Source organism: Poecilia latipinna, unplaced genomic scaffold (assembly GCF_001443285.1).
Source record: "Poecilia latipinna isolate Pla-1442-1.1 unplaced genomic scaffold, P_latipinna-1.0 Scaffold102, whole genome shotgun sequence".
NCBI lineage: Eukaryota > Metazoa > Chordata > Actinopteri > Cyprinodontiformes > Poeciliidae > Poecilia > Poecilia latipinna.
In genome coordinates this window covers 464,825-492,626 of record NW_015112718.1, presented here as the reverse complement: position 1 = coordinate 492,626, position 27,802 = coordinate 464,825, and the positions used below count along the sequence as shown (strand labels likewise).

The following is a 27,802-nucleotide window of genomic DNA, read 5'->3' as shown; positions in this document are numbered from 1 at the left end:
AGCCAAAACAGTAAACATGACAATTATCTGCCACAGAAGCTCCAGCCGTCGCCTCGAGAAGTTGCGAGAGTGTCGGGAAGAGGTCCGAACTTCCAGCCGCTCCGTGAGGGGAAACCGACGGTCTTGTTGAACGGAGCTGCAGCTGCTTCGCAACTCCAGCGGGACTCCCTGCCCGACGAGATTTCCTGGGGATTTCACTCGAGTGCAGAGCAGAGATGAGTTTCAGGGACTAATTACAGCAGATAAATCCCAACTGTGCAACACTCCCTGACTTTACTTTTGTTTTTTTTAATGTTTTTCTTCAGGTAACTAGTAAGACGAGGTTCTCTTGGGAATCCTAACGACATGTTGGTATACTGAAAATTCTGCAGTTTATTAGTTTATACAGTAAATAGCTGCACTGAGGAAAGCTTTACATCAGTATTTTCACTGAAATAAGTTTATTAAATAATTTCAAAGGAGGAAAAAAAAAGTACCTCAAAGTGATTGGGCTGAGAAAGTTTGAGTCGTGGTTTAATCCTATAAAAAAAAAAAATTCTGATCAACTAAACTCTTTCCAAACTATGTGCACTAGCAAAACCAGGAGTTGCCTACAGATATCAGATAGAAATGTGATTATGTAACTCTAACTCTGATGAGGGACCAGAACTGTAGGATGTAAGTTCCAAAAAAAAAAAAAAAATTAAAAAAGGGAAAATATCTGTATTATTTGGAAAGCATGAGTCATGCAACTGGTTGTCGAATCTCGAATGCAGAATTGGGCGAACTGCTCTGGAAAGCCTCCACGCTTCAGTAATGAAAAGTCACCATTTTAACTCGGAAACTACTTCGGAAAACCACTGGGAGTAAACAAAGTTTGTTGTTCCGTCTAGAGGTAAAAACTCTGCCACACGAAGGAAAGAAAAAAACAACGAGAAACAAGAAGTGGAAGAGCGACTGACTGCTCGGAGTCGGAGCTCATTTACGATGCTTACAGAGTGGATTATGGTGGTAAACATTCCCTCTTTCCTTTCTTTAAATGAGCTGCTCTTATGAAATTCACATGAATTGCAAAGCCTAATTGGACCACTAGGATCTAATGAGCCGATTTCTTTCGTCCAACAGGGGAACCCAGAGTCTCAGGCTGCAGCATGAGCCCATTCCTAAACACCGCTGTCTGAAATCCTTGTTTACTCATCACTGAGAAACAGTTCCTGTCAATAACCGTCCATGTCAGATCGTGGCTCATCCAGAGAGGGCCTCATTCGTCCTCCGTGGTTTGTTTAGAGCCGACAGCTAGAAATCAGAGGCCCATATTTCTCTTTCTGCTCTGCACGTTGGGGAAGGGCTGAGACTATAAGACAGAAACGGTTTGCCGACTGTCGTCCTCGTTCCGGCAGATTGCCACGGCCACTATTCTTGAGGCCTGTTTTGCGTGGGGTGGTGACGAGAGCGATGGGTTGGTGGTTGAGAAGCAAAGAGTGAGAGGCGAGATTTTGCCGCAGCACCCGCGGAATGAGAAATGACACGGTTTCCCCCCCCCAAAACGTGGCGCCTCATCGGGCTGTTACGGATTAGTTAAGGCTGTTATTCTAATCTGCGCCCCTTTTTTCTTTGCCGCCTCATTACGGAGCGGAGATGCCAAGGCCTCATGGCGAGAGTAATCTGTTAAGAGTGGTGAGGGGTACAGATGATGGAAGCCAGAGCTGATCCGACGGGGGCTGGAGGAAGCCGAGCTCCAACCGTTTGTGGTGTAAGGACTTAAATCCAATCACCGAACACGTTTGACCATGGACACCGAGAAATAGGAAGACAGCTGAACAAGGACGCGCGTCTTTGATGTCAGACACATGGAAATATGATGCAAAAGAGGAGCATTCAGCATTGTGTGTTCCACTGCATAAGCTACTCGGCTTGTCAGTCACAGGCAGAGACTGAAAATGAGCTCCCCATTCGTCTTAGCCTTCAACGTGCACGAAAATATTCACACCCCGGGAGCTTTTCCATATTAACACCAGCAACTTGGGTGCATTTTATTCAGATTTAACATGACGGACTAAAACTAGGTAATGCAGAATGGTGTAGTGGAAGGAAAAGGATGCGCATTTTTTTCTCCAAAGTTTTCAGAAATAAATATTTAAGACGCTCGGCCTCCGTTTTGTAGACCATGCCTTGTATCCGTCTGTGTGTGGCAGCTCTTCTGAAACGGATTTCGCTTCACAATCCTCTAAAGGCTGCGGTTCTCTCCTGTCTCTGCCACGCTTATTTCTTACACTCAGTTTTCTGTTAATATCATGCTTGAATATAACAAGCATACCGACAACCAGTGGCTTATCCTGAAGGGAGTCCATAACGGTCTTCTGGACATCAGTCTTCCCCTTGATCGTGTGGCCGGCTGACTCGGAGTGAAAAACTGTTTGAAAGTTCAGAAAACCTTAGCAGATGTTTTGAGTCAATTAGCTGATTAGGTTGTGACCCCATAAGTTCCATTAATGATTCATTTTCCAAGACACCAAACCTTGAGTTTTCATTACCAGTAAACCATAATTCTCCAATCATTTTGACCACTCAAAGCACTTTACACTAGAGTCACCTGCACACATTTATATGCCAATATGCAGTATGAGGTTAGGTGCCTTGCCCAGGAGGAAGCTGGAATCGAACCTGCAACCTTCCGATCATGAGACGACCCCAATAACCTATTCATCTCTGAGTAGTGCTTTTCCTGCCCCGCCTGTAAGTTTAATTTTATAGCTGGAACAGCATTTTTTTATTTTTTTGTTTTTAATTGAAAGGTTTTACAGTAGAGAGGTCTGAAAACAATAGTTTGTCATTTTATTTTCATGATGCACTGCTTTATATTAGTCTTTTACAAGAAAACTTAAGAAAATACCTTAAAGTTTGTGGTTATAACATGTAAAAATGCTCAAGAGGCTTTTATACTTAAGAAGAGCAGCACAGCTTTATGTTGTTAAGGCATCGTTTGATCTAAACTATATGTATATTTATTAATAATAAATGTTTTAAACTTTAAAGTTGGCTGATTTGAATTGAATTAGAGAACAAGTACCACTGATCATCACTTATCCTCTTATATACAACAGACAGATGCGACATCAGGAAGCCTTCCTCAAGGCTTGGACGTGCTTAATGAAGCAACCTCACATGTGGAGAAGGCGCTTGTGTTCATCTGCGACACCGGGGCCATTAAAGCCACGTGAAGCGTCGGTACTCATCCACTCCACCTCAATCAGCTTCGAGGCCTTTTCATTTAACAGCTTCAAGAGGGTTTCATCTGGGGACGAGAGACAAAGGGTGAGCGGCAGTAAATCAGCGGAGGACAAAGGAATAAAACAAAGGCGCTCCCGCCATGTGGGTCAAAGCAAAACTGAAGTCAAAGTTTTCTAACGTTTGTAATGTAGGAGAAACTGGAGACTGAGAAATCGGAATATTTGAATTAAGGTCATTTGCTCCAGTAATTCGGTTCAAAATGGGAAACTCGGACATGAAAACGATTATTTATAAGCGCCGAGCGATACATTTCAAACAGCTGTTTGTATTAAGTTTGATTATGGTTTAAGGCTAATAAAAAATAAAAACTACATCAGTCTCTCATGTTATTATAATGCTACATAAGTAAAAAGTATATTTCGCTCCAGGATTTCCTCGCACAAACCTACACCATGGTGGTTCCACAGTTTCTCTTCCTGCATAAGTTATTGATTTATGCTCTTGTTTTTATTGATTTTAATATCAGTTTAATTAGTATATATATTTATATGTTATCAATAAAGACCCAGGCTTTGAAAAAAGAGAAAGTTCACCCTCCATGAGTTCCTGGGTTTTCTCTTTCACACAAAACGTAAAGAAAAGATCCTCCAGTCTGTAGCTGGTTAAAAAACAATATTCAGAACTAACCAAGTGTATAAATACACATAACCGATCCAGATAATTAGCCATTAATGCCACTTTGCAAACCCTGTTCTTTTAGATGGGATGTTTTCTCCTGGTAACCCTTGTAGGCCAGTTGAATTCAGTTTTTGATTAAAGGGGCGGATTCTTCAGATCATCAATAAAAAACATGCTTACCCTGTGCTGTAGCTTTTGAGATGAAATCTTTGGACTTTATGCAATTTCTCTGCGCATCAGCGTAATGTCCCTTTAAATAGAGGACGGGCTACAAAAATGTAGTTTATATTGCATGGAAATGGCCGAAGGTGCGTACTTAGTTATGCATTTAGTCTTCCTTTTGGTTTGATAACAGCAGTGTGGAATCTGCTTGCTTGCTTTGTAGACTTCAGGGATACATTTGAATAACTAGCACTTTAATATAATGTTTATGAATCTGCAGTCAAAAATAAATAACAGCCATTGCTCAAAGGAAATTCATCACACATCGAAGTTTTGGTGAAGACCACAAGGCAACCGTGGAAAAAAATAATTTATGGCTGGAGAAACGGTGGCATTTTATGAGAGACGTATGGCTGCAAAACAAACATTGCGTGCATATTTGAATGCATGTCAAGCGATAACGTTTATCCTAAATGTATTATAATCCACGATTAAAAACCTGTTTTCTTCATCTGCCAATGCATATGAGCACACACAGAGGAAAACCCCGAGGATGATAAAGACCTTTATAATGCCGAAGAATCTGCACAAGAGCGAGGCGCGGATAATAAATGAGCCCAGCAGAACCCACTTTGGGTTATAAATCACAGCAGACAGACCGTATGCAGATGTGTTTATGCACGACTCTGCTGACATCGGCAGCTCTGGACAAACATCTTTTATTTATCCCCCAGCCCCCATCGCGTTACACTACGCTGGGTTTCAGCAGAAGGGCAGACCCAGAAAACGTATCGAGGACACAGAGCCTAGGCTCAAATCTTCATGTAAGGAGCCATGTGGGAGCTGCAGGTCAAAGCTGCATCACTTTACAGCTTTACATAAAGGACAAACAGGACAAGGGTTTTTTTTTATAGCTTCATAAATCCAACCAGGAGGTAACAAGCCATCACGAAACGGCTATAAGCACATTTCTTCCCAGAAGAATTAGCCTCAGGGTTGGGTGTAAAAGAAATCCGAAGCTGTTGGTGGTGGCGTTCTGCAAGAATATTCATACCGCTTAGTTTTTTACACCCCCCCATAATTTAGTCCTTTACGGAAGTGTGGCGAGAAGAAAGATATTGTTGAAGGAAAGGCATAAGATGGTATTTGTCAAAAATCAAGTAGGAGAGATGGACTTTCTGGCCTACATGCACAACTTTATGCATGGTGGAAAAAACACCAACCCCAAGGTGAAATTATGGCGGTGAACTGATTGAACATCTTCAGCAGGCAAAGGGAGATAATCCTGAAAGAAAACCCGAGGAAGACTTCACCTCCTACCAGGACAACAACCGACGGCACTAGAGATGAAAAGGCTTCGACTAAAACGACTCTGTGTTTCTAGAAAGTATTGAATCAGTGATGTTGTATATAAAAGTACACCACAATTTTCAGATATTTTACTTGCAAGAAAAAAAGTGTACATCAAGTGTAAATCTGTGGTTGTTGTGCGCCATTTTGAAAACAGAGTGAAAGGATTATTAAGACCTATACAAGTGAGAAAACCATTCCCTGTTGATATAAAATGATCAGTAGCGCACTTTTAAGAATTAAAAAGTGATTAAAGCTTTATGAATTCAAATTCACTTTGTATTGAGTGAAAGATAACCATCCGTATCAAAGAGCTGAGGTTCGAGAAGCTCTCCCAGGAATTAAAAACCTAGAGAGAAGCAGTTTGGTGGCTATGAACACCTACTCTGTATAATGTATAATGATGAAGCACGGAAAACAAAATTCTCAGATCAACCAAAACCAGAGAGAAGTAAATTTGGTGTCCTCAAAGGATAAGTTTAAGACACTGTGTAATAACATAGGGTATTCTTATCTTATGCTATTCCCAGTGCATTTGTGTTTATGTAAATAAGTACTGTAAATTACTTTTCTAGACCCAGCTATTATTTCAAGGCTGTACCATTTTGTTTTAGTTTGGCAGAGTTCCTAATATTGACAGAAAAGTGGATTTTTAAACGACTCATTGGCTTTTGTTTATTTGTCTAATTTTCAAGATTCTTAGTTATGAAAAAATATTTTGTCTTTGAAATATTTCTATACTTTGGCACTGCTTTGCAAGAACTTGTCAAAACATTTGAATTAATTTAGCCCCGCTGAAGAGTAAACAGTATTTCTCATCAATACCTAAAAAGATCAGCTTACGGCAGCTAATCGGTGACAGCCATCGACTGGTAAGGCTAATCTTACTTTAGCCAGCAGAGTGTAATCATGTTATACAGCTCAAACATCTGCTGATCTAAGAGGGATTCTCGGCGCAGATGAGAGCCAAATATGCCATCGCTCATCTCCTTGCATCTTCAGAATCACCACAAACTAAACCAGCAGCCCTTCGTTTCACTTACAGGCTTCAAATCTACAGAAAGTTCTGATATTAAAGAATCATTTTTCAGATTCAGCAGTGAATGTTAAATACAGAAAGAAAGTGTAACAACCTCTTCCTCCCGTCTCTAAAAGCTACAAAGACTGCATGCGAGTTCCTCCAATACCGTTTTCAGTGAAACCGTTCCTGGCATGAGTGGGGAAGCTCGCCTTAAAATCCATTTCATCTTCAGCAGCCATTGGCAATACTCTAATGAAATGTAGAGTATTGATTTTTCCAGGGCTTCTACCTTCAACCTTTCTGCAGTTCTTTTCATTGGAAACTGAACCGAGGTCCAATTACCTGTTATGGCTGCTTAGGAATAGGGCAAGCACTGTCCCGACACCTGCAGCCCAGTAATTACAACCACCATAAAGTCTTGCGATACTGATCAGCTAAACTCTGGATATGCATTTATGGAAAAGGGTTAGAGTTGGAAAAGTTGCTCAGCAGCAGTCATTGGGCTAACCAAACAAGCGGTGGAAATGAACTAAGAGAAACTGCAGATTTTGGAGCCATTTCCAAACTCCAAAATCATCAATTCAAATAACTTTTAGGCACTGAAAGGTTTGAAAGATTCATCACCTCCTTGCCCAGGTCTGGAAGAAGATGCAAACTGCCATTCTGAAGAAGGGGAACTTTTGAGCATGTTTAAGAACAACTCCAAAGATACCAAGGCCCAAGTCGATCCAGCTGGAAGACATGAATCGGTTTCAGTGAAGAAAACAGGGTTCCAACAATTTTATTTAAAACTACCAATACCTTCCACAGTTACGAATGTACTAGAGTTCACTATTAAGTTGTGGACTGTAAAGAGACCTTAAATGTAAAGCTTGCACAAAAGCAAGACAAAAAGAAAATGCTAAATGAAGGAACCCCACTCTGCTTAGGTTGGGAGGAAATTTCAAACATTTTGAACAGATACTGCTCGATAGGTGTACCCCACAGGAATTTACAGGTCTTCCGACTTGCTCGTTATTCCCACTACCGTTTAGAAACAGCCTGCAGTTTTCACCTGAGGTCATGGATGTGACCAACAAGTTCATGATTTGGAGACCACAATTTTAGGCAACATATGGAGGTTGAATAACTCACCAATATATTGTACCCCATTTTCAACTCCAGGAGCATCAGTTCATCGATGCTGTGGCCGCCAGTGACTGACCAAACCAGCTGCTTAATGCTTAAAATCCCCAAACAGAAACTTTATAAGAATCCTGGATTTATTGTAGGCGTCAAGTGGAATGGAAATCACCAATTGCAATCTAAAGAATAAAATTATACATTTTTGGCCGGAGAAAAAAAAAAGATCAAGCAATGCTTTGCCCTTCAAACTTATTTATTGATGTACTGAACATTGAAAAAATCCAAAGTATCCAAACACAAAGTAAAGAACATGTACATCCTCTTAAATAGTCAAAAGATATTCTGCTCCAAAAATGCTGTAAACCAAGTTCGACTATACAACTTCAAATAAATAATCCCATTAAGTAGTGAGATAGACAGGGTTGGAGGGAGCGGTTTTTTCACGCCGGACCATTGGCAAAATTCGCAAAGACCAAACCATCATTTAAAGGTTTCTAAATGAAAAAGATTAACGGCGGCAAGTCGGGCGTGAAAAATGTGCTCCCCGTCTCCCCCCACAGCAGCAAGTATCACAACTCATCTTGACTTAAAGTTTAACTTTTACAAGTAACAACAAAAGGAGGAAATAGATAAAGAAAATAAACAAAAAAAAAAGCAGTTGCAAAGAACTCTATAATGCATAGCACACTGCTCGTTTGAGGGGGGAAGCATGACTAGTAACTGGCTGAAACACCAACCAGGATGCAGGTGCAGTAATCAGTGCATCTAGACGTTTGGTCATGATGATCTTGTTTAAGGAAATTTAGCAGCCAATTTCTCTCTCTTTTTTTTTTTTTTAAATGGTTTTTGTCGATGTTAATGCAACTGCTTCACTGTCCTTCCCCAAACATTATAAAGCAATATACACCTTTTTACGATTTTAAAGACAGGTTATATGCATTACATATATATGAGTATGAAAGAAATCAAAGTATTTCCAAACTGTGGTTTATATCCATTCTTTACCACATAAATATATATCTATAATGTTTATATATATATTAAAAAAAAAACAAAATGTCTATACTTTAATACTTTTTTTCAACAAAGCAAGACTATCTACAGACCAAACAACCAACATATTTGATGCACTGAAATGCTAGTCCAAAGGACGACAAATAAAATCTTAACCTCAGGGAAATTAAAGGCTTCAAAAACAATATCTTACATACTGGGGGAAAAAAAAAAAAGAAGGTATAATCACACTTTCCAACAAAGTCTAACCTAGAACCAAAAAAAGGTCTGCTTAATACAACATAAAAAAAAGAAAGAAAAATACTTATTTACAAAGCTCAAAGCTCAGAAGTTATCCGTTTGATTCTTCGGACTTTCTTTTTAAATGCGGCTGCCATCATCAGCTTATCCACAATCTTTCATACAAAGTATGTAAAAACCCCTAATGGTCGATATTAAGACAAAAATCCGTCTAATGATACCGTAGGTACACCACAAAAACACCATGAGCTCCATCTGAAGAAAATCTTAGAGGAAGAACTGATTTTAATCCCCCAGAGCCTTTTAAGATCTCTCCTTACTGTAATTTTGCATGCACTTTTTTTTAAGCAAATAAATCTTTTCTCTTTATTTTTGTCAGTTTCCAAATCTAAAAATCAGAAAAGCGAGTTTGTAGTCGAGCAGACCACCGGGATGAAGGAGGACCCACAAGATGATTTACAAATGAAACCAGCACTGGTGCCGATTCTGTAATCTAAAGGTAATACAAAGATCTCAAAAGGTATCTTTTACATCATAAATCTCTCCAGAAACATCAACCACTGCAAACTTTCCATTTAAAGTTCAAAAGCTCACAAGGTGTCATATGAAGATATTTCTCAAAGTATCCAAGTCAAAATATTTTGTTCCAGGTCCAGTAAAAAGTTTCTCCAAATTTTTCTTTTATAAAAATAGATGCTTTTTTTTTTAAACCCACATCAAAGAGGTTCTTAGCTCTTTGGCAAGGTACTGCTTTAAGAATTTTTTTTGTCTTTTTATCCGTTAGGATTACAAGAAGCAACATTATGCAGCCAACCAATTACCAACTCAGTACAATAAACTAACAGAAACGGCTCAAAATAAGTACTTGCTAACCACTCAAAGCGTAACGCACCGATGGCAAATCAGGACACAAAGAAAAAATCACAACACATAACCTTACAAGACTAATGGTATCAAAAGTAATGTGCAAGAAAAGTCAAGAAAACTGTAGTAACCTTATAGGTGATCCATCTGTGAAGACAGCGAGATTCAATGTCAGGTTTTAAATCCTGCTGGGGTTTTTTTCTGCTTTAAACCAATTAAAATAGTCAAAGTGTCGCAATGAGGAAAAACAAAAACATTGTTGGACTCTAAATATGGATTACAAAGATGTTTTACTAATGTAGAAAGTTACGGTCAATATGCTTCCATTTTCTTTTTCCTTGGTGAGTTTTCTAGAAACAATCTCAGTGGGTTTTTTTTTTTTGGTTTTTTTTTTAGGCTTTGTGTGTTTTGTTGGTTTTGAATGAGACTTGCAGAACTCTGTCCCCGAGGCGGTATCCGTTCAAGCTGGCAATGGCCACGGCCGCCTCGTCGTAATTAGTCATGGTGACAAAACCAAATCCTTTGCACTTGTTTGTGTTGAAGTCGCGGATGACCTTGACGTTTGTGACGGCGCCGAAAGGCCCGAACATCTGCCACAGGATGCTTTCGTCCGCGTCTGGAGCCAAGTTGTAGACGAAGATGCACCAGCCGGTCCCCGCGTGCCCCGGGATGTTGATGCCAGCCAGACTGGTCACCCCGTCAATGGCCATGGGGGAGAACCGGCTGAAAAAAAAACAACAAAAAAGAAAAATCCCAAACATGGTTCAAGGCAAAACCAGAACGAGAACAGAACAGCCTGTTTAAACAAAGATCAGTTTTTAATCAAATCTGACAATTGTCTACAGGGTTCAGCCGCATCCATCCTTCATCCTGACTTACAGTGCTTTTACCATTCACTGCAATGAAGAGGAAAAAAAATGTATTCAAAACCTCACTTTGCTATAGGAGTGCATCAGATTGTGAATCATAAAATGGAAATCTTCCAAAACCAAGAGAACATTAAAGTTCTGTTGGAATCTCATCCTAGACTTTCCCTTTAAAAACCCTTTAGTTACAAAAACCAATACGTTACAAAAAACACTCGTTAAGAGGACCCAGATATTTAAAATTGTGGACCTGTATTTTAGCTTAAGTATAACATGAATTGTAATGAACCAAGAGGTCTGATTTTAGGGATCTCTACTTCCAGTAAGCATTCAACAGTGATTCTTTGTTGATGGGATGGACATGTTTAGAGCAGCTGGAATAATTTAGCATTTTCAAACAGCTGGGCTATAACAGATTATTGATAGCCATTAACTAACCTCTACATTAACTACAAATGAGGTTCCCCACCAACAGTGATTGTTGTTGGACCAAGTCCTTAAGATGCATGTGTTCCACAAAAACCATGTCAGTAATCGTCAATAAGAATACAATGCCAGTATATTTTACCAAAAAAATAATAAAAAATTCAACCAAGCACTTTGTAATTGCAAAGAAGTTCACACAAATGAAATTATGACAGATATATCATGGAGTTTGACCTTTAACGTAAACTAATGGTGTGAGAATTAAATGCCTAAAATTATGATGCTTGATCATAATGAGCCTTTTCATTACTTTTTTTTTAACCATTACATTCTGCATCTCAGCTTTGCAACTCCATCTGCAAAAACAAAGCTCAAAGGGCCGAGCAGAGAACAATTGGGGGCACAGAGAAGGTCACTGGAGTATCCTCAGTTTAGGAACTCTTCTAGGAGCGCAACTCTGACCATGGTCAGGACTCCTTGTAACCTCCTCATGACTTAGACTAGTGGTACTGCAACATCAGCTGCCAATTTTAATCTTTGTACATAACATTTCATAAGCACACCCATCTCCATAGAAAGCTACAATCCATCCTTCAAGTGGAATTACTTTCATGGACAAGTCAAGGTATGTAGTTTGAGAGCCAAAGACGAGCCTTTTTATCTGTGATATTTACCAGAATATATTGAAGAAATATGACCTTAGAAGCAACAACAAAACAAGTTGCACTTGTTCTTTGAATTTCAATTAATTGTGATGATTTTTCTTTTTTTTAAACTTTCATTGGCTTTTTTGATCAACACTGCAACACCCTTAAACTGACCTTTTTGCTCAAGGCTCTTCAGGCTGAATCTCATACGAGTCGATGCTTAATCTCACAAGTCAGCCAGAAAATACAGCTTTCCACACTTGTTAAAAAAACAGCTGCTTTTCAAGCTATGATTCCTAAAAAAATAAAAAATCCCTTGAAATCAAAGGCACAGCATAACTGAAAATCCATATCCCATTACAGTTTAAGTTTTTCCTTAGACCAAAATAAAGCGGCATAAAAAAGCACTGGCCATTAGCGAGTGTGGTTTTGCGGTTTTGGGAAACAAAATTCAGAGTGCTTGGAAAGCCTATAAATTATTGCAGCAGGTGTCACACAGGATTAGCTGCTCCAGTTGGCCTCTCAGGGAACATCCACTGTGACAGGTGTGCTCAGAGCATCAAGGACCCACAGATAGATTTGGCAACGAAGACGTACGCAGAGGAGCGAGGCAGACATGAAATCACAAGTGTATTGTTGCTGCTGATGGCCCTTTGAGCTTTCAGAAAGCTGGACTTCAATCACACTTGAGGAAACAACACCAATACTCTGGCAAATCCTGAAAGGTGTCTGATGCAACCAAGTTTAAACAGAACACGGCTGTCCATAATAGATCAAGGTAGGGAAAGTGAAGCTCAAAATATAGGCACGCAATTTTGTGCAATAGAAGGGATGATTGTAAAATGTAGGTCTTTGTGATGTAAACAGTAATCCAGAAATGTGACCTTCATGTGTCACGGTTCTGCATGCCTAGGTTTGAATGAGCACTTTAGGGGAAACTTCGACTGTGCCGTTTCTAATGGATGTTTATCCATACAAACATCAAGCTCAGCGACTTCAAACCAATCGCAGAATGCCTTTTGTTCGTCAATGAATATACATCTTAGGATGAAGTACATAAAATATAATGCAAATACTAAACAATGATGTACTGAAACAATCTGATACCACAGAAACTTTTTTTTAAGAAAACCTTCAGGTGGTCAATGGTTTTGGATTTTTAAACATTCATCCATAAAAAATAATTCAGTTTTAGTGTGTGAACTTACTATGGTAAATTCCAAATTTCAGAAAGATATTACGCAAGTCAGAAATGCATTTAAAAAAAAAAAAATAAAAAAAAATAAATTGTAAGATTTCAAAATTTTGTCTTTGTAACAATAGTAGGATTATCAAGTGGAACAATTTACTTGATCCATTTTCCACAAAAAAATATCAAAATTTGACTAAAAACTGAATGTAAACTTTGTTGAAACTAGTTGACTGTTGCCATGGTTACTCAAAGATGAGGTGGGAGCTAGGGCTGAGCGATGGGGCTCAAAAAACGCATCATGATGTAAGCATTTCTTACCAGTGACTAGATAATTTGCAGTATTCTGGACATTTAAACAAAACAAAAAAACAAAACAAACAAAAAAAAAAAAAACTGACATGACTTTTCCTTTCATCTACAATTTCCTCTTTAGCCGCTTCTCATTTTCTCTTATTTTGTGGCATGGTGGCAAAACTAGGTAAATGCACTGTGTGTATTCAGACATATTTTCTAGTGATATTGGCCATGTGTATTATAATAGCTATTGCTTCATCGTCCAGCCCAGGTGGAAGCCTTCTGAGTATTTATACTAATTTGCATAGGTACTTATGGGTGGGAACAGGGCGGTCCACGGAGCAGCTGCACTATTTTACGTAAAGGAATTGTGTGCAGCCACATGTACAGTTTTATACACATTTTTGTTCATTGCACTGTTCAAAATTTGCCAACAGGAACCTTATGCACGAGGCCCATATGATTACTGTAAAAAGTGTTATCGCATCATTTGTGAAAAAATGCATTTGAATTTGTTAATTAAATTTGTAATTAAAAACACTGGCAGTGCTGTCAACCAGTTTAATTTTATGTCAATAAATGTTAAATAATTCAATAGTATGATTAAAAGCAGTTACTGTGTGCAGTTTTAGTAAAACAAATCACATCTTTATGCGACTGGTATCCTGAGGGCAGATTTTAAGAGTCCCCCCCCCCACACACACACACACACTCAGACACCCTTACATCTATGGCAGTGTGCGCTACTGTCAAGATTTTAACATCCATTTTATGTGTTGGTTATTTATGTATAACCAACAGAATTTACTCAGAACTTTTGAACAGAGTTTACAGATGTACTAAAAGATAGTCAGCTTGTTTTATTGGGCACCAGGTAATATTTAGAGACCTCAATTCAGGGTCCTCTTGATTGTACCATTAGAGCCTCTTCTCACTCCACAAATCAACCTTTTAGTCTTACTCACAATCTTTAAATATTAATATTCACTCCTACTGATTTCTGTGAATAAATTACACTTTGTATCTGTTCATGCATTCTGTCAGTGATCCCTTATTGAATCAGGTCGACCTTGTGAAGCATCAACTACCTACGCAACAAAATAAGCCCACCCATTAGGTCAGTGATCCCTGAGGATCAATTAAAACAAATTTCAAAAGAAAATCTGATTACCTCTTGACTCCATAGGCCATGTTCAGCAAATTGTCCAACCTTGAGGAAAACAGAACAAACATTTCAGTAAGTGAAAAGCTTTGCTGGAAATGATGCATTTTGAGAAGATGACAGACAAAAAATGGTTTCGATACAATGATTAAAGTCAGTTGTTCCACTCATGGGGATCCCAGGACTATTATGACCTTTAATAACCCGCTGACTGTACTTATTTTTCAATAATCAACCTACACAGCTTAGTCAACAGGAGACATGCAGTTTACACAGAGCTTTTAAAAAGGGCTTTAGCAGCATGTTACAAGAAACTCTTTAGATATCAGTATGGTGAGTGGGCTGAAAATGTTTTTAAATTAACACACCGACCCAGGATTCATCATTTTCTATATTTGAAAAAAAAAATAAAATAAAGTAAAATATGAGGGGATGAGGAGGGGATATGGTGGTGAATGTAATCATGGGGTTGAATCATTCGTTCAGGTTGTCTCTGATCAGATTTACTTCTGTTTAGATGAGTCCCTTTTACCTGAAACGTTGTGCCTGCTGTGCGAGGGGTCCTGGGTACCTTCGATTGGGAGACTGATACAGCTGAGACAGCAGCGCCTGACTGGTCTTCTGGCTCGGGTTGTTTGCAAACTTGACTGTAATGGGTTCGGTTGCACCGGGTGGCTTCTGACAGTTCAGACCCTTGATTGCCTCCTCAGCCTCAACTCGCCGGTCAAAACGGATGAAGCCGACCCCCCTGGAAACGCCTAAGGAGAGCAGAACACTCATGTAACAAACCTTTGACAAGAAAAGAAAAAAGTTATACATCTAGAACCCCATGCTATTGAAACAGCAGTTACTTCTGCCAGTGTGCACATGCAAAATTGATCTCTTTTAGGGTTCCTTTTATTTTTATTCCTTTTAAGCAGATACTTCTGCGACCCTTGAGCCAAAAGACGTTTAAACTACAAATTTTGCACGGTTGCTTTGATAGCTAAAAAAAATGTCTATGTTCCATTGTCAAATTATTTGCTTAGCTCATGTACAGTGGACTCTCCCAGTATTTGCAGGTTGAGTGACCACAGCTGCCTGTGAATAGCTGAAATCCACAAATACTTGAGACCCACCCCAACAACAGATGCCTATTTTAATATTCCAGATAACTATACCTTAATGTACATCAATACACAATTGAAGCCATTTTAATACTACTGCAGAAGCCAGTAGCGTTACTGACCTACTGACCTTGAAGCTCAAGAAAAATGAATGTCACCACTGGATTAGTGGCTTTGCAAAGGCCAGCCAATAGCTTGCCAACCCTCACTGTACCTTGGTATTTCAGCTTCCCAAACTGCATCATAAATTTAGATAAAAATAATAAAAATTAAAAATCCATGACCAAGTGAATTTTTCTGTAAATAAGTTGGAGTTGGTATTCACAGATCTTTCTGAGACCCTATTGCATATAAGTTGGGTTCACTGTAGACTCAATCTTCTTCCCACATTTGCAAATTGATCCAAGAAGCTGACTTTTGCTTTTGCTTTCAGTATTTAAGTGAAAATGGTGTGCTTTTGTTTACTTTTCCCTAAAACGTATTGCACAGCTTTGCTGTGTCACTTTCGGGATTTCAGCTTTTACAATCATTTCAGCTTTTATTTCTCCATAATGAAATTAATGCAATCATTGTTCATTTGTTTAAAACTGCCTTTTGGAAACATCTGCAGGTTTTTCTAAAGGTTTTTGACTAAGTTTACACATTCCTCATGTTACAAATTGACAGACAATGTTGTATAAAAAAGATTAATGTGAAGGGAGCACACTCACTCACTCTTTAGTGGGTAATCAGGCACTTAAAGAGTCTAATCACAATTTTCTCTTAAATTTGCATCTTAGAGAAACCGTCTTGTTGAATTTGTGTGACTGTAAAGGAATTGGTGCCTGCTCTCTAATTTTAAGAGCAGGCACTAAAAGTTCGAGTTCACTTATGTACAACCTGCAAAGGAGAACATGTGAACAGCCCTGGAATGTGTGATTTCTTTGAAAAATAAACTTGCCCAAAATTAATGCAAAAGGATTCTGTACCCATCTACTGGGAGAGAGAAAAATAAACAAAAAAAATAAATAAATATGAGCAGATCCATTTTTAAAAATTTTTTTAATAAGGATTCTGCTTTTAAATGATGCCTGAGAAACATCATAAGTAGTCTAAATACGGGCATCACATGTAGACCTTGGAGAATGGAATCCAAAAATTTAAAAAGGCAAATGTGAAGAGAAGAGGCTGAAGTAGAAAGAAAATTTAAAGCACCGACTCCTGCTACTTTACAGCCGCCACTTTCATATTCTGTCGATGCATATTTATGAACAGCTCTAGTGGAAAATTGCATTTTGGGGAAGAGTCTCACACCAGCACCTCTGATGCATTTCTCAGCTCAGGCGGCGTCTTTTCGTTCAGTATTCCCAAAGGGAGAAGCCGAAAGGGGAAAAAAATGTGAAAGTTAAAAAAAAAAAAAACACAGGGGGAGGTAGTCCTGTTCTACTCACCGGTCACCTGGTCCACCAGGATACGCGAGGTAATAATACGTCCGTACTGGGAGAAGAGCTGTTCAAGTTCTTTCTGCGTCATGGTTTTTGGTAAGCCACTGACGTACAAATTTGCATCTCTTATAGAAGCGGAGCTTGGGCGCGCATAGGAAACCTGCAGTGGGACCACAAGATAAACATCACAGCAGCACCTGGTGATTAACTCATTATAGACTGCCTACTGACTGGGTAGGCTGCCAGTCACCTTTGATATTAAATTGTAGAAGGGGACACCTTCAATGCAAACAATACTTGGTAGCATTTACCTAGATCATATTATTCATCAGTAGAAGCAGAGAAACAACTAACTTGTACACCAATTTAGATTCATAAACTCCAAAATATTTTAGCCTACCAAGTCTGTTAAACCCATTTTCAACTCAATGACAGAGTTTAACAGATGCAAAACTCAATTGAAAACCATCAGATACAGTTTTAAAGCAAAGCCTCATTTCATTTCAGGAAGGTGAATTAAAATTAATAACGATCATTAATAAACTGCTTTTCACCATCAATTGCCAAGTGAAGAAAAATTACAGCTACAAAAAAAAGCTAAACTGTAAACAAGACTGCACAATATTAGGTTAACTCACGACTGCTATAAAACTATTAAATATTGTGAATGTGACATAAGTTATAGTTGAGCAACATTTTATATTTTCTTACTTTTTTTTTTCTTCCTACATTAATCATGACATCAGTTTTGGAGATCAATTGCGGTGAAAATCCAACCAACAGGCTAATATTAGAAATGAAGAGAATTTGGTTGGAGACTGAATCACAAGCTTTTCAGCTGGATCAATCCTTGAGAAATTAAAAATTCTGTTATTTTTCTGATCTGTAAACACAACAAATGCTGCCAGGCCACATTTGTTGAAATGGAAGCTGCAGATCCCATTGATTGGCTTTCATTCAAGTGGCCAACGCCTACGGTTAGACTTCAGAGGTGCAGGTCACTTCAACCTTTGAAGTTTTGGCCATTTGGTACCAAACTTGGTCAGGTTTCAAAAAGGTCATGTTGTATGCCCTCATTTAAATTTTATGTTTCATGTTTCTACTACTGTAATTTTTACCTGTCAAAGGTGATACTTCAGTGTTATCCGTCATAAAATATTCTTTAAATATCTTCAAAGATCTTTGCCATTTTGGACTTCACTTTGGAAAACGCCTGTAATTTTGAACACTAGCATTTTAAGTGTTCTTTGTTTAGAAATAACTACAAACAACGGAGTCATCAGTTCAACTGCTTGGGGAATCACTAGAAATTCACCTTTGAATTAAGAATAAAAATGTTTGGCACATCAACTGAGCAATGATCAAATCAGTCTAATCTTTGTTAAATAGCACTTAGCATTACTGTAAAAAAGAAAATACACTTTCAAGATCCAAAAGCAATGGCAGCACCAAGCCCATCTAGACAGCTCTTAAAATGACATTTTAACATGGCAGCTCTTTATGGCCAATATCATCCATTCCTTTTCAAAATCAAGACTTATCCGTATTGCCAGTAGAAATCAATTAGATAAAATAATGCATTATAAACACAGTTATCCATAAACTGACAAGCAAAAATGCCTCGTGAATCAATATGTCATTATACCCCTCAGTAGTCCAATTCATTTTTCTTCAGTTCTCCAGCTCATTTTTCAGGCAAGCAGACATTTAACCAATGAGAGGTGAGGAACATATCAAGTTCAAATGCAGCTGTCTGTTTATTTTCTCATTTTAGGAATGTTGGACTGGACCGATTTGATTATCAGAGTGGTGCAGTAATGGTGTAAAATGCCTCCTTTTATGGTAGAAGAACAGAGTCAAACCATTTGATGAGCACACCCCAAAATCTGTACTGACATGAATGCAAAAAGTGTAAAAGCTGCAGCTTCATGACAGGATCCAGAATACGCCGTCCTCTCACCTCTGCCTCCATCAGCCTCACCTTCACACTTTATTTGATGCAAATGCACAGAAAGGGTGCTCCTTCAGCAGACTATGGTTTATTTGCACATCTGACGGTGCAGCGAGAGAACTTTAGACGCGAGACAAAGAAACGTTACCATGTCCTACTTTCAGGGGCACAAACTGGGAGATTAACTGAGGCACAGACATGAAGAAAAGCAATGTGCCTGCTCCGCTTGTGAAAACAAAGCAATATGGTTTATAACATGCNATGGGGTTGAATCATTCGTTCAGGTTGTCTCTGATCAGATTTACTTCTGTTTAGATGAGTCCCTTTTACCTGAAACGTTGTGCCTGCTGTGCGAGGGGTCCTGGGTACCTTCGATTGGGAGACTGATACAGCTGAGACAGCAGCGCCTGACTGGTCTTCTGGCTCGGGTTGTTTGCAAACTTGACTGTAATGGGTTCGGTTGCACCGGGTGGCTTCTGACAGTTCAGACCCTTGATTGCCTCCTCAGCCTCAACTCGCCGGTCAAAACGGATGAAGCCGACCCCCCTGGAAACGCCTAAGGAGAGCAGAACACTCATGTAACAAACCTTTGACAAGAAAAGAAAAAAGTTATACATCTAGAACCCCATGCTATTGAAACAGCAGTTACTTCTGCCAGTGTGCACATGCAAAATTGATCTCTTTTAGGGTTCCTTTTATTTTTATTCCTTTTAAGCAGATACTTCTGCGACCCTTGAGCCAAAAGACGTTTAAACTACAAATTTTGCACGGTTGCTTTGATAGCTAAAAAAAATGTCTATGTTCCATTGTCAAATTATTTGCTTAGCTCATGTACAGTGGACTCTCCCAGTATTTGCAGGTTGAGTGACCACAGCTGCCTGTGAATAGCTGAAATCCACAAATACTTGAGACCCACCCCAACAACAGATGCCTATTTTAATATTCCAGATAACTATACCTTAATGTACATCAATACACAATTGAAGCCATTTTAATACTACTGCAGAAGCCAGTAGCGTTACTGACCTACTGACCTTGAAGCTCAAGAAAAATGAATGTCACCACTGGATTAGTGGCTTTGCAAAGGCCAGCCAATAGCTTGCCAACCCTCACTGTACCTTGGTATTTCAGCTTCCCAAACTGCATCATAAATTTAGATAAAAATAATAAAAATTAAAAATTAAAAATCCATGACCAAGTGAATTTTTCTGTAAATAAGTTGGAGTTGGTATTCACAGATCTTTCTGAGACCCTATTGCATATAAGTTGGGTTCACTGTAGACTCAATCTTCTTCCCACATTTGCAAATTGATCCAAGAAGCTGACTTTTGCTTTTGCTTTCAGTATTTAAGTGAAAATGGTGTGCTTTTGTTTACTTTTCCCTAAAACGTATTGCACAGCTTTGCTGTGTCACTTTCGGGATTTCAGCTTTTACAATCATTTCAGCTTTTATTTCTCCATAATGAAATTAATGCAATCATTGTTCATTTGTTTAAAACTGCCTTTTGGAAACATCTGCAGGTTTTTCTAAAGGTTTTTGACTAAGTTTACACATTCCTCATGTTACAAATTGACAGACAATGTTGTATAAAAAAGATTAATGTGAAGGGAGCACACTCACTCACTCTTTAGTGGGTAATCAGGCACTTAAAGAGTCTAATCACAATTTTCTCTTAAATTTGCATCTTAGAGAAACCGTCTTGTTGAATTTGTGTGACTGTAAAGGAATTGGTGCCTGCTCTCTAATTTTAAGAGCAGGCACTAAAAGTTCGAGTTCACTTATGTACAACCTGCAAAGGAGAACATGTGAACAGCCCTGGAATGTGTGATTTCTTTGAAAAATAAACTTGCCCAAAATTAATGCAAAAGGATTCTGTACCCATCTACTGGGAGAGAGAAAAATAAACAAAAAAAATAAATAAATATGAGCAGATCCATTTTTAAAAATTTTTTTAATAAGGATTCTGCTTTTAAATGATGCCTGAGAAACATCATAAGTAGTCTAAATACGGGCATCACATGTAGACCTTGGAGAATGGAATCCAAAAATTTAAAAAGGCAAATGTGAAGAGAAGAGGCTGAAGTAGAAAGAAAATTTAAAGCACCGACTCCTGCTACTTTACAGCCGCCACTTTCATATTCTGTCGATGCATATTTATGAACAGCTCTAGTGGAAAATTGCATTTTGGGGAAGAGTCTCACACCAGCACCTCTGATGCATTTCTCAGCTCAGGCGGCGTCTTTTCGTTCAGTATTCCCAAAGGGAGAAGCCGAAAGGGGAAAAAAATGTGAAAGTTAAAAAAAAAAAAAACACAGGGGGAGGTAGTCCTGTTCTACTCACCGGTCACCTGGTCCACCAGGATACGCGAGGTAATAATACGTCCGTACTGGGAGAAGAGCTGTTCAAGTTCTTTCTGCGTCATGGTTTTTGGTAAGCCACTGACGTACAAATTTGCATCTCTTATAGAAGCGGAGCTTGGGCGCGCATAGGAAACCTGCAGTGGGACCACAAGATAAACATCACAGCAGCACCTGGTGATTAACTCATTATAGACTGCCTACTGACTGGGTAGGCTGCCAGTCACCTTTGATATTAAATTGTAGAAGGGGACACCTTCAATGCAAACAATACTTGGTAGCATTTACCTAGATCATATTATTCATCAGTAGAAGCAGAGAAACAACTAACTTGTACACCAATTTAGATTCATAAACTCCAAAATATTTTAGCCTACCAAGTCTGTTAAACCCATTTTCAACTCAATGACAGAGTTTAACAGATGCAAAACTCAATTGAAAACCATCAGATACAGTTTTAAAGCAAAGCCTCATTTCATTTCAGGAAGGTGAATTAAAATTAATAACGATCATTAATAAACTGCTTTTCACCATCAATTGCCAAGTGAAGAAAAATTACAGCTACAAAAAAAAGCTAAACTGTAAACAAGACTGCACAATATTAGGTTAACTCACGACTGCTATAAAACTATTAAATATTGTGAATGTGACATAAGTTATAGTTGAGCAACATTTTATATTTTCTTACTTTTTTTTTTCTTCCTACATTAATCATGACATCAGTTTTGGAGATCAATTGCGGTGAAAATCCAACCAACAGGCTAATATTAGAAATGAAGAGAATTTGGTTGGAGACTGAATCACAAGCTTTTCAGCTGGATCAATCCTTGAGAAATTAAAAATTCTGTTATTTTTCTGATCTGTAAACACAACAAATGCTGCCAGGCCACATTTGTTGAAATGGAAGCTGCAGATCCCATTGATTGGCTTTCATTCAAGTGGCCAACGCCTACGGTTAGACTTCAGAGGTGCAGGTCACTTCAACCTTTGAAGTTTTGGCCATTTGGTACCAAACTTGGTCAGGTTTCAAAAAGGTCATGTTGTATGCCCTCATTTAAATTTTATGTTTCATGTTTCTACTACTGTAATTTTTACCTGTCAAAGGTGATACTTCAGTGTTATCCGTCATAAAATATTCTTTAAATATCTTCAAAGATCTTTGCCATTTTGGACTTCACTTTGGAAAACGCCTGTAATTTTGAACACTAGCATTTTAAGTGTTCTTTGTTTAGAAATAACTACAAACAACGGAGTACTCAGTTCAACTGCTTGGGGAATCACTAGAAATTCACCTTTGAATTAAGAATAAAAATGTTTGGCACATCAACTGAGCAATGATCAAATCAGTCTAATCTTTGTTAAATAGCACTTAGCATTACTGTAAAAAAGAAAATACACTTTCAAGATCCAAAAGCAATGGCAGCACCAAGCCCATCTAGACAGCTCTTAAAATGACATTTTAACATGGCAGCTCTTTATGGCCAATATCATCCATTCCTTTTCAAAATCAAGACTTATCCGTATTGCCAGTAGAAATCAATTAGATAAAATAATGCATTATAAACACAGTTATCCATAAACTGACAAGCAAAAATGCCTCGTGAATCAATATGTCATTATACCCCTCAGTAGTCCAATTCATTTTTCTTCAGTTCTCCAGCTCATTTTTCAGGCAAGCAGACATTTAACCAATGAGAGGTGAGGAACATATCAAGTTCAAATGCAGCTGTCTGTTTATTTTCTCATTTTAGGAATGTTGGACTGGACCGATTTGATTATCAGAGTGGTGCAGTAATGGTGTAAAATGCCTCCTTTTATGGTAGAAGAACAGAGTCAAACCATTTGATGAGCACACCCCAAAATCTGTACTGACATGAATGCAAAAAGTGTAAAAGCTGCAGCTTCATGACAGGATCCAGAATACGCCGTCCTCTCACCTCTGCCTCCATCAGCCTCACCTTCACACTTTATTTGATGCAAATGCACAGAAAGGGTGCTCCTTCAGCAGACTATGGTTTATTTGCACATCTGACGGTGCAGCGAGAGAACTTTAGACGCGAGACAAAGAAACGTTACCATGTCCTACTTTCAGGGGCACAAACTGGGAGATTAACTGAGGCACAGACATGAAGAAAAGCAATGTGCCTGCTCCGCTTGTGAAAACAAAGCAATATGGTTTATAACATGCAATATCAATGCCAATTTTTAAACACTGAACAAAAAAAAAAAAAAAAAACATGCAGCTTACAGTTTTTTCAAGAAAAAAAGTCACTTAAGATTTACTTCAGTAAAAAAAAAAAAAAATTGTATATGTATATATATATATATAAAAGCACTAAAAAAAAATCTAACTCTACTGTCCACATTCCATTCCAACTACATGGAGCAAATGAGTTTTCCCCCCACAAGCGTGTCGAGTGTTATGTTGCATGATGAATGCTAATGGCAGCTGCCTCCCTGTAAAGGCATACAGCAGAGCTAGTTCACATGCAACCATAGAAACAGTTCTGCTCTACTTGAGGACCAAGCAAAGCCGTCTGTGCCCAGATTAACAATAGGCTCCCTTACCGCCCCACATTGCCCAGGCATTATAATGCCTCAGCTCAACTCGGTAGATGTAGATATGAGCAGCACATACTGTAGGAGTTCTTTAATACCTTGATAACTTACCTTGATGGTTTTAGTCTGAAGTCTCAAGCCGTTTAAGGTATTGATGGCCTTTTCTGCATCTTTAGGATCCACATAATTGACAAATCCATAACCTAGGCTCTGCCCTGCAAAACACAAAAATAAAACGTTTCAGACTCAAAGTGTAAAAACTGGGTAAGAAGAAGAAGAAAAAAAAAGCCATTACAAAGACTGACATTTCAACATAATGTGGATACAATGACTTATGAGTCATGGGCGAATGCAATTGTGGAAAAAGATCGAAAGCCATTTTACGGAAGCCAACAGACTGAGGTAAGTTGCAGAGAACAGCGTTATCTTTGTCAGATTATACAGGTCAGAAGTCAATTTTTAAATGACCTGCTTGAAAAACTCATGGTAGGAATCTCAAATATGCTCTACAACCAAAAGGTTTCAAGTTACAATCCATGACAAAGAAATATTTTAATTTATTCAGCTCATCTCAAACTGCACAATAATCAGCACCAACTATGCACAAACTAGAGCTGCCCAATATAAAAAAAAAAATCTTGCAATGGCTACACCATTTACAAATATTGAAATAACCATGAGATTTCTTCTTTCCTTCATTTCTCATCTGTGTGTCCATCACTCTGTAAGCTTTCGCATTTTGGGCAATGTCTTGTTCCTGCTGCCGTGAGAATGCAAGTTCATAAATCTTTGAATACATTAGCAAACAATTATTGTACTCCAAACAGCCTGATGCACTCTGAATATTACACACTGAGGCTATTGTGCAACCTTAAATCTGAAATTACTACAACAGCACAGAAGTTCTCCAGTTTTTTTTTTTTTAACCTATTAACTATTACCCTGCATGCCAAGAACTAAGGGATTGATTTTTTAAATATCGGAGAGGAAAATGTCAGTGTCCACAATATTTTTGCTTTCTCTGAAATTCCAGCAGCTATTAGACTAGGAAAGTTGACAAAAACAGAACCAGAAATAACAGTCTTTCAGTTTTTCCAATAGTTGTAAAATGAACTTTTCTGACCAGAAGGCTTCGAAGCCACACATCTTTCTAACAGATTCCAGAGTACAATTATTTAGATACTGTTGCACAGAAGTGAAAAACGCCAGTCTTCAAGGCCAGAATCCTGCAACTGTCATTTGGTTCTACTTCAGCACACCTGAATCAAATATTTAGTGCAACAACAGGACTCTGGAGAACTTGACTGAATGATGAGGCAATTATCCATTAAACTCAGGGGTGTAAAGCCAGGGATGCGACGAAAGACGACAGCCCGTAAAAGCTGGTGATCAACACGCCTGATCTAGAATATATAAGCAACTGAGCACAACTGCTCATTTCTGTAACTGGAAAACTAGTTGTTTGGAAAACATACAAAAAAGGAGTGAGCACTCTTAGTTTTCTTTTGAGAACCTCTGCTTTCAGTAATTTGACCTACATTTCCTGCATAAAATGGCAAAAGGGACATTTCTACTCGCAGCGCCGTCGCCTCAGCTCAAAACACCTTCCGTCGAAAAAATTAAATGAAATATCTGAAGCTCAAAACTGGAGCAAGCCAATGCTGAGGTTTAGGAATAAAAAAAGAGCAAACAGCAGCTTTAGCGACAAGACTGTAGTCTCATTATCAAAGCAACTTGAGGGGTTTAATCAGCCTCAAGGTTTTCCAGGTAAGACACCAATTTTAATTGATGTCTGGTTTATAAATTTAAACACTTTATCTTATTAACAGGACAACTTCTTGGAGAAACTCCTACAGAAGATACTTTGGGGTTTATGTACGTCAGGTCTCAATAGTATTGTAATAAACAGAACTGTTCCAGAGTCCTGCGTTTCGTATCCAACAGTGCCCTTTTGGAACTTTGTTCCCAACTGCCCCGTTTTATTTCACGTGCTTTTAGAGGTTTTAAATGAAAAGCATGCTTAAAGTTGTAGATCAGTGAGAATGTTTTGAAAATTTGGCTGTAATCTCTGTGCTAAAAGCGAGATATAAAAACTGTGTTCTTAAACCAACACCATAAGCAAAGTGGAAACAAAACTTGAGTCACTGGATAACGCCGCACAGCTATATTGTACTTTCAATCCCAGAGTGTGGTTAATACCTGCTCACTCATCCATTCTGCTACACCATGAAAATCACTCCACAGACGGGTTACTCCCAAGACATTTATGTTTTCATGTGAACTTTCTTCTTTTAAGCTTTCAGCATGATAACATTTCTCGAGCCAAGATTCCTTAATGGGTCTGGACCTTAAGCTGACATTTGATTACTCTGCACTGACAGACTCCCTCCTGGGTCCTTTGTTAAGTTTGCAACCGCAGGAGGGGGAAAAAAGGAGAAAATGCACACCAGGGTGCTGTGCACAGTCTGACACAGAAACAATAGACCTCCTCGCCCACCTACTTCTCCCAAATCGTATCAACAACAAGACATTTGGAGATGTGTCTGGCAGTGAAAGTCCTTTCCAGAGCCAAGCACATATGAGACAGCTTCCACAGGTTCTTAATGCACTAACTGCATGGTTTTGGGCAAGTCAAACTGAGTGGGAGTGTATTTTGTGATCGACTCAGCGTTGCCCATTGGCATCAGTTTTCAAAACGCAAAACAAAAATTCTTGGATCCCTGTTTTAGAAGATAAGGACTAATAAAATTTGATTGTTGAACCTCCCCAGGACTTTCCACTCACCAGATGTTCCCATTCTACCAGGCTGAGAACTTTTACCCTTTGTGAGTTTTTCTATTATAAAAGTTTCTCCTGAAAAAACGCAGCCATTCTTTCTACCAGGCAAAATGTTTAACCCTAAATCCATTCAACGCAGAAGTAACCTTCCAATGTGGAGAGCCGTAGTTTGGAGATATTCAATAACTTCCCACAAATAAAGACAAAATAATAGTTTTTAAAATCCAAATCATGTACTCAAAAACAACTACACATAAAAGCAACAACATAAAATTATACTGCAGTCTTTACGGTAGATTAAGAAACCAGCTCATACTGTTAAACTAGTGAAAATAAATTTCAAGACAGACTTTAAACATCCAGAAAATGTTACCATGAGTGTAAAATAATGTGTGCTTTTAATCTCTTAAGTCAAAATACAAAATATTGCTGCAACAAATAAGTTGATGTAACTGAAATATTTAGTTTAATTTTTTTTTAATTGTTACTGTGCTGATGAGCCAAGTCTACAAATGCATATCAAGTGAATAATCAATGCACAAAGTCCAACTATCCTCAAGATACTTTAACTGCAGCCTTCGTCAGGCAGCAGATCACCGATCCAGCTACAAAGAAATACGGATGTTTGCTTAAACGGTCATTACCCAAATTACAAACCTGAACTGAAGGCATAGATAAAGTCAAAAATGCTTCCCCCTCGATAATGGATTACTCCCACTTATTATTATAGAATGTAATCTAGGATCACAGGACGCATCATCACAGCAACCAACATTGCTGTCACCTACTAGTACAGGGAAAAACCCTGTCTACCCTGCAGGTACACCCCTGGGACATGTTCCTAGTCACCTTCTTTACATCTTTAAAGGTCTTCATAACAGATTATTTGCTCTATTTAAGCTGGAGCAGGGTTTGCTTCCTCAGTGCACTCCACTTTATGCGTAAAGTCTAATCTAAATTCAATTTAAAAAATACTTATCTCAAAGAACTTAATTGTTGTAACTCATATCATCCAAGTATCTGTGAGCAAGACGGATCTCTGGTAGCAGGGAGTCTAGCAGCAAATTTGAAGAGGCCTGACTGAAGACTGTTGCTGAACGACAATCTCATGACAGTCATGATGTGCCAACAGCTTAATTTCAGGGCAGTAGAAACATCACCAGCATGTCCTGGATAATACCAGTGAATTGACAGGAAAGTGGGTAATGAGAGAAGGGGGAAGACATGCAGCAAAGGTCACCAGGCCCGGAATCGAACCCGTGACGGCTGCGTCGAGGACCAAGGCAACCCCACACGTGAGCTGTGCCCAACCCCTGGGCCACCACAGCACCCCAGGAAGCACTCCTCTTTCAATCGTTGTCTGGTAATATAGGTT

At 38.6% G+C, this 27,802-nt stretch overlaps 1 protein-coding gene and 1 long non-coding RNA gene across 3 annotated transcripts in view; one reads left to right on the top strand and one right to left on the bottom strand.

Moving 5' to 3' along the window:
* The first annotated feature begins 898 nt into the window (after positions 1-898).
* On the top strand, positions 899-3,880 carry LOC106944232 (uncharacterized). The gene is made up of 3 exons (XR_001424164.1): positions 899-990; positions 1,105-2,715; positions 3,084-3,880. It is a non-coding gene; the product is annotated as an uncharacterized LOC106944232 (long non-coding RNA).
* Positions 3,881-9,937: 6,057 nt separating this feature from the next.
* elavl2 (ELAV like neuron-specific RNA binding protein 2) overlaps positions 9,938-27,802 on the bottom strand; it is a 43,659-nt gene continuing 25,794 nt past the window's right edge. The window contains exons 4-8 of one of the 2 annotated variants that reach the window (XM_015027436.1): positions 23,761-23,864; positions 21,074-21,227; positions 19,063-19,288; positions 14,261-14,299; positions 9,938-10,387 (exon numbers count right to left, since the gene is read on the bottom strand). In XM_015027436.1, the coding sequence (XP_014882922.1) occupies positions 10,057-10,387; positions 14,261-14,299; positions 19,063-19,288; positions 21,074-21,227; positions 23,761-23,864 (854 nt within the window). In that variant the 3' untranslated portion in view covers positions 9,938-10,056. Of the gene's footprint in view, positions 10,388-14,260; positions 14,300-14,783; positions 15,010-16,787; positions 18,572-19,062; positions 19,289-21,073; positions 21,228-23,760; positions 23,865-27,802 lie in introns of those variants that run through there. The other variant, XM_015027430.1, reaches the window with a different exon arrangement.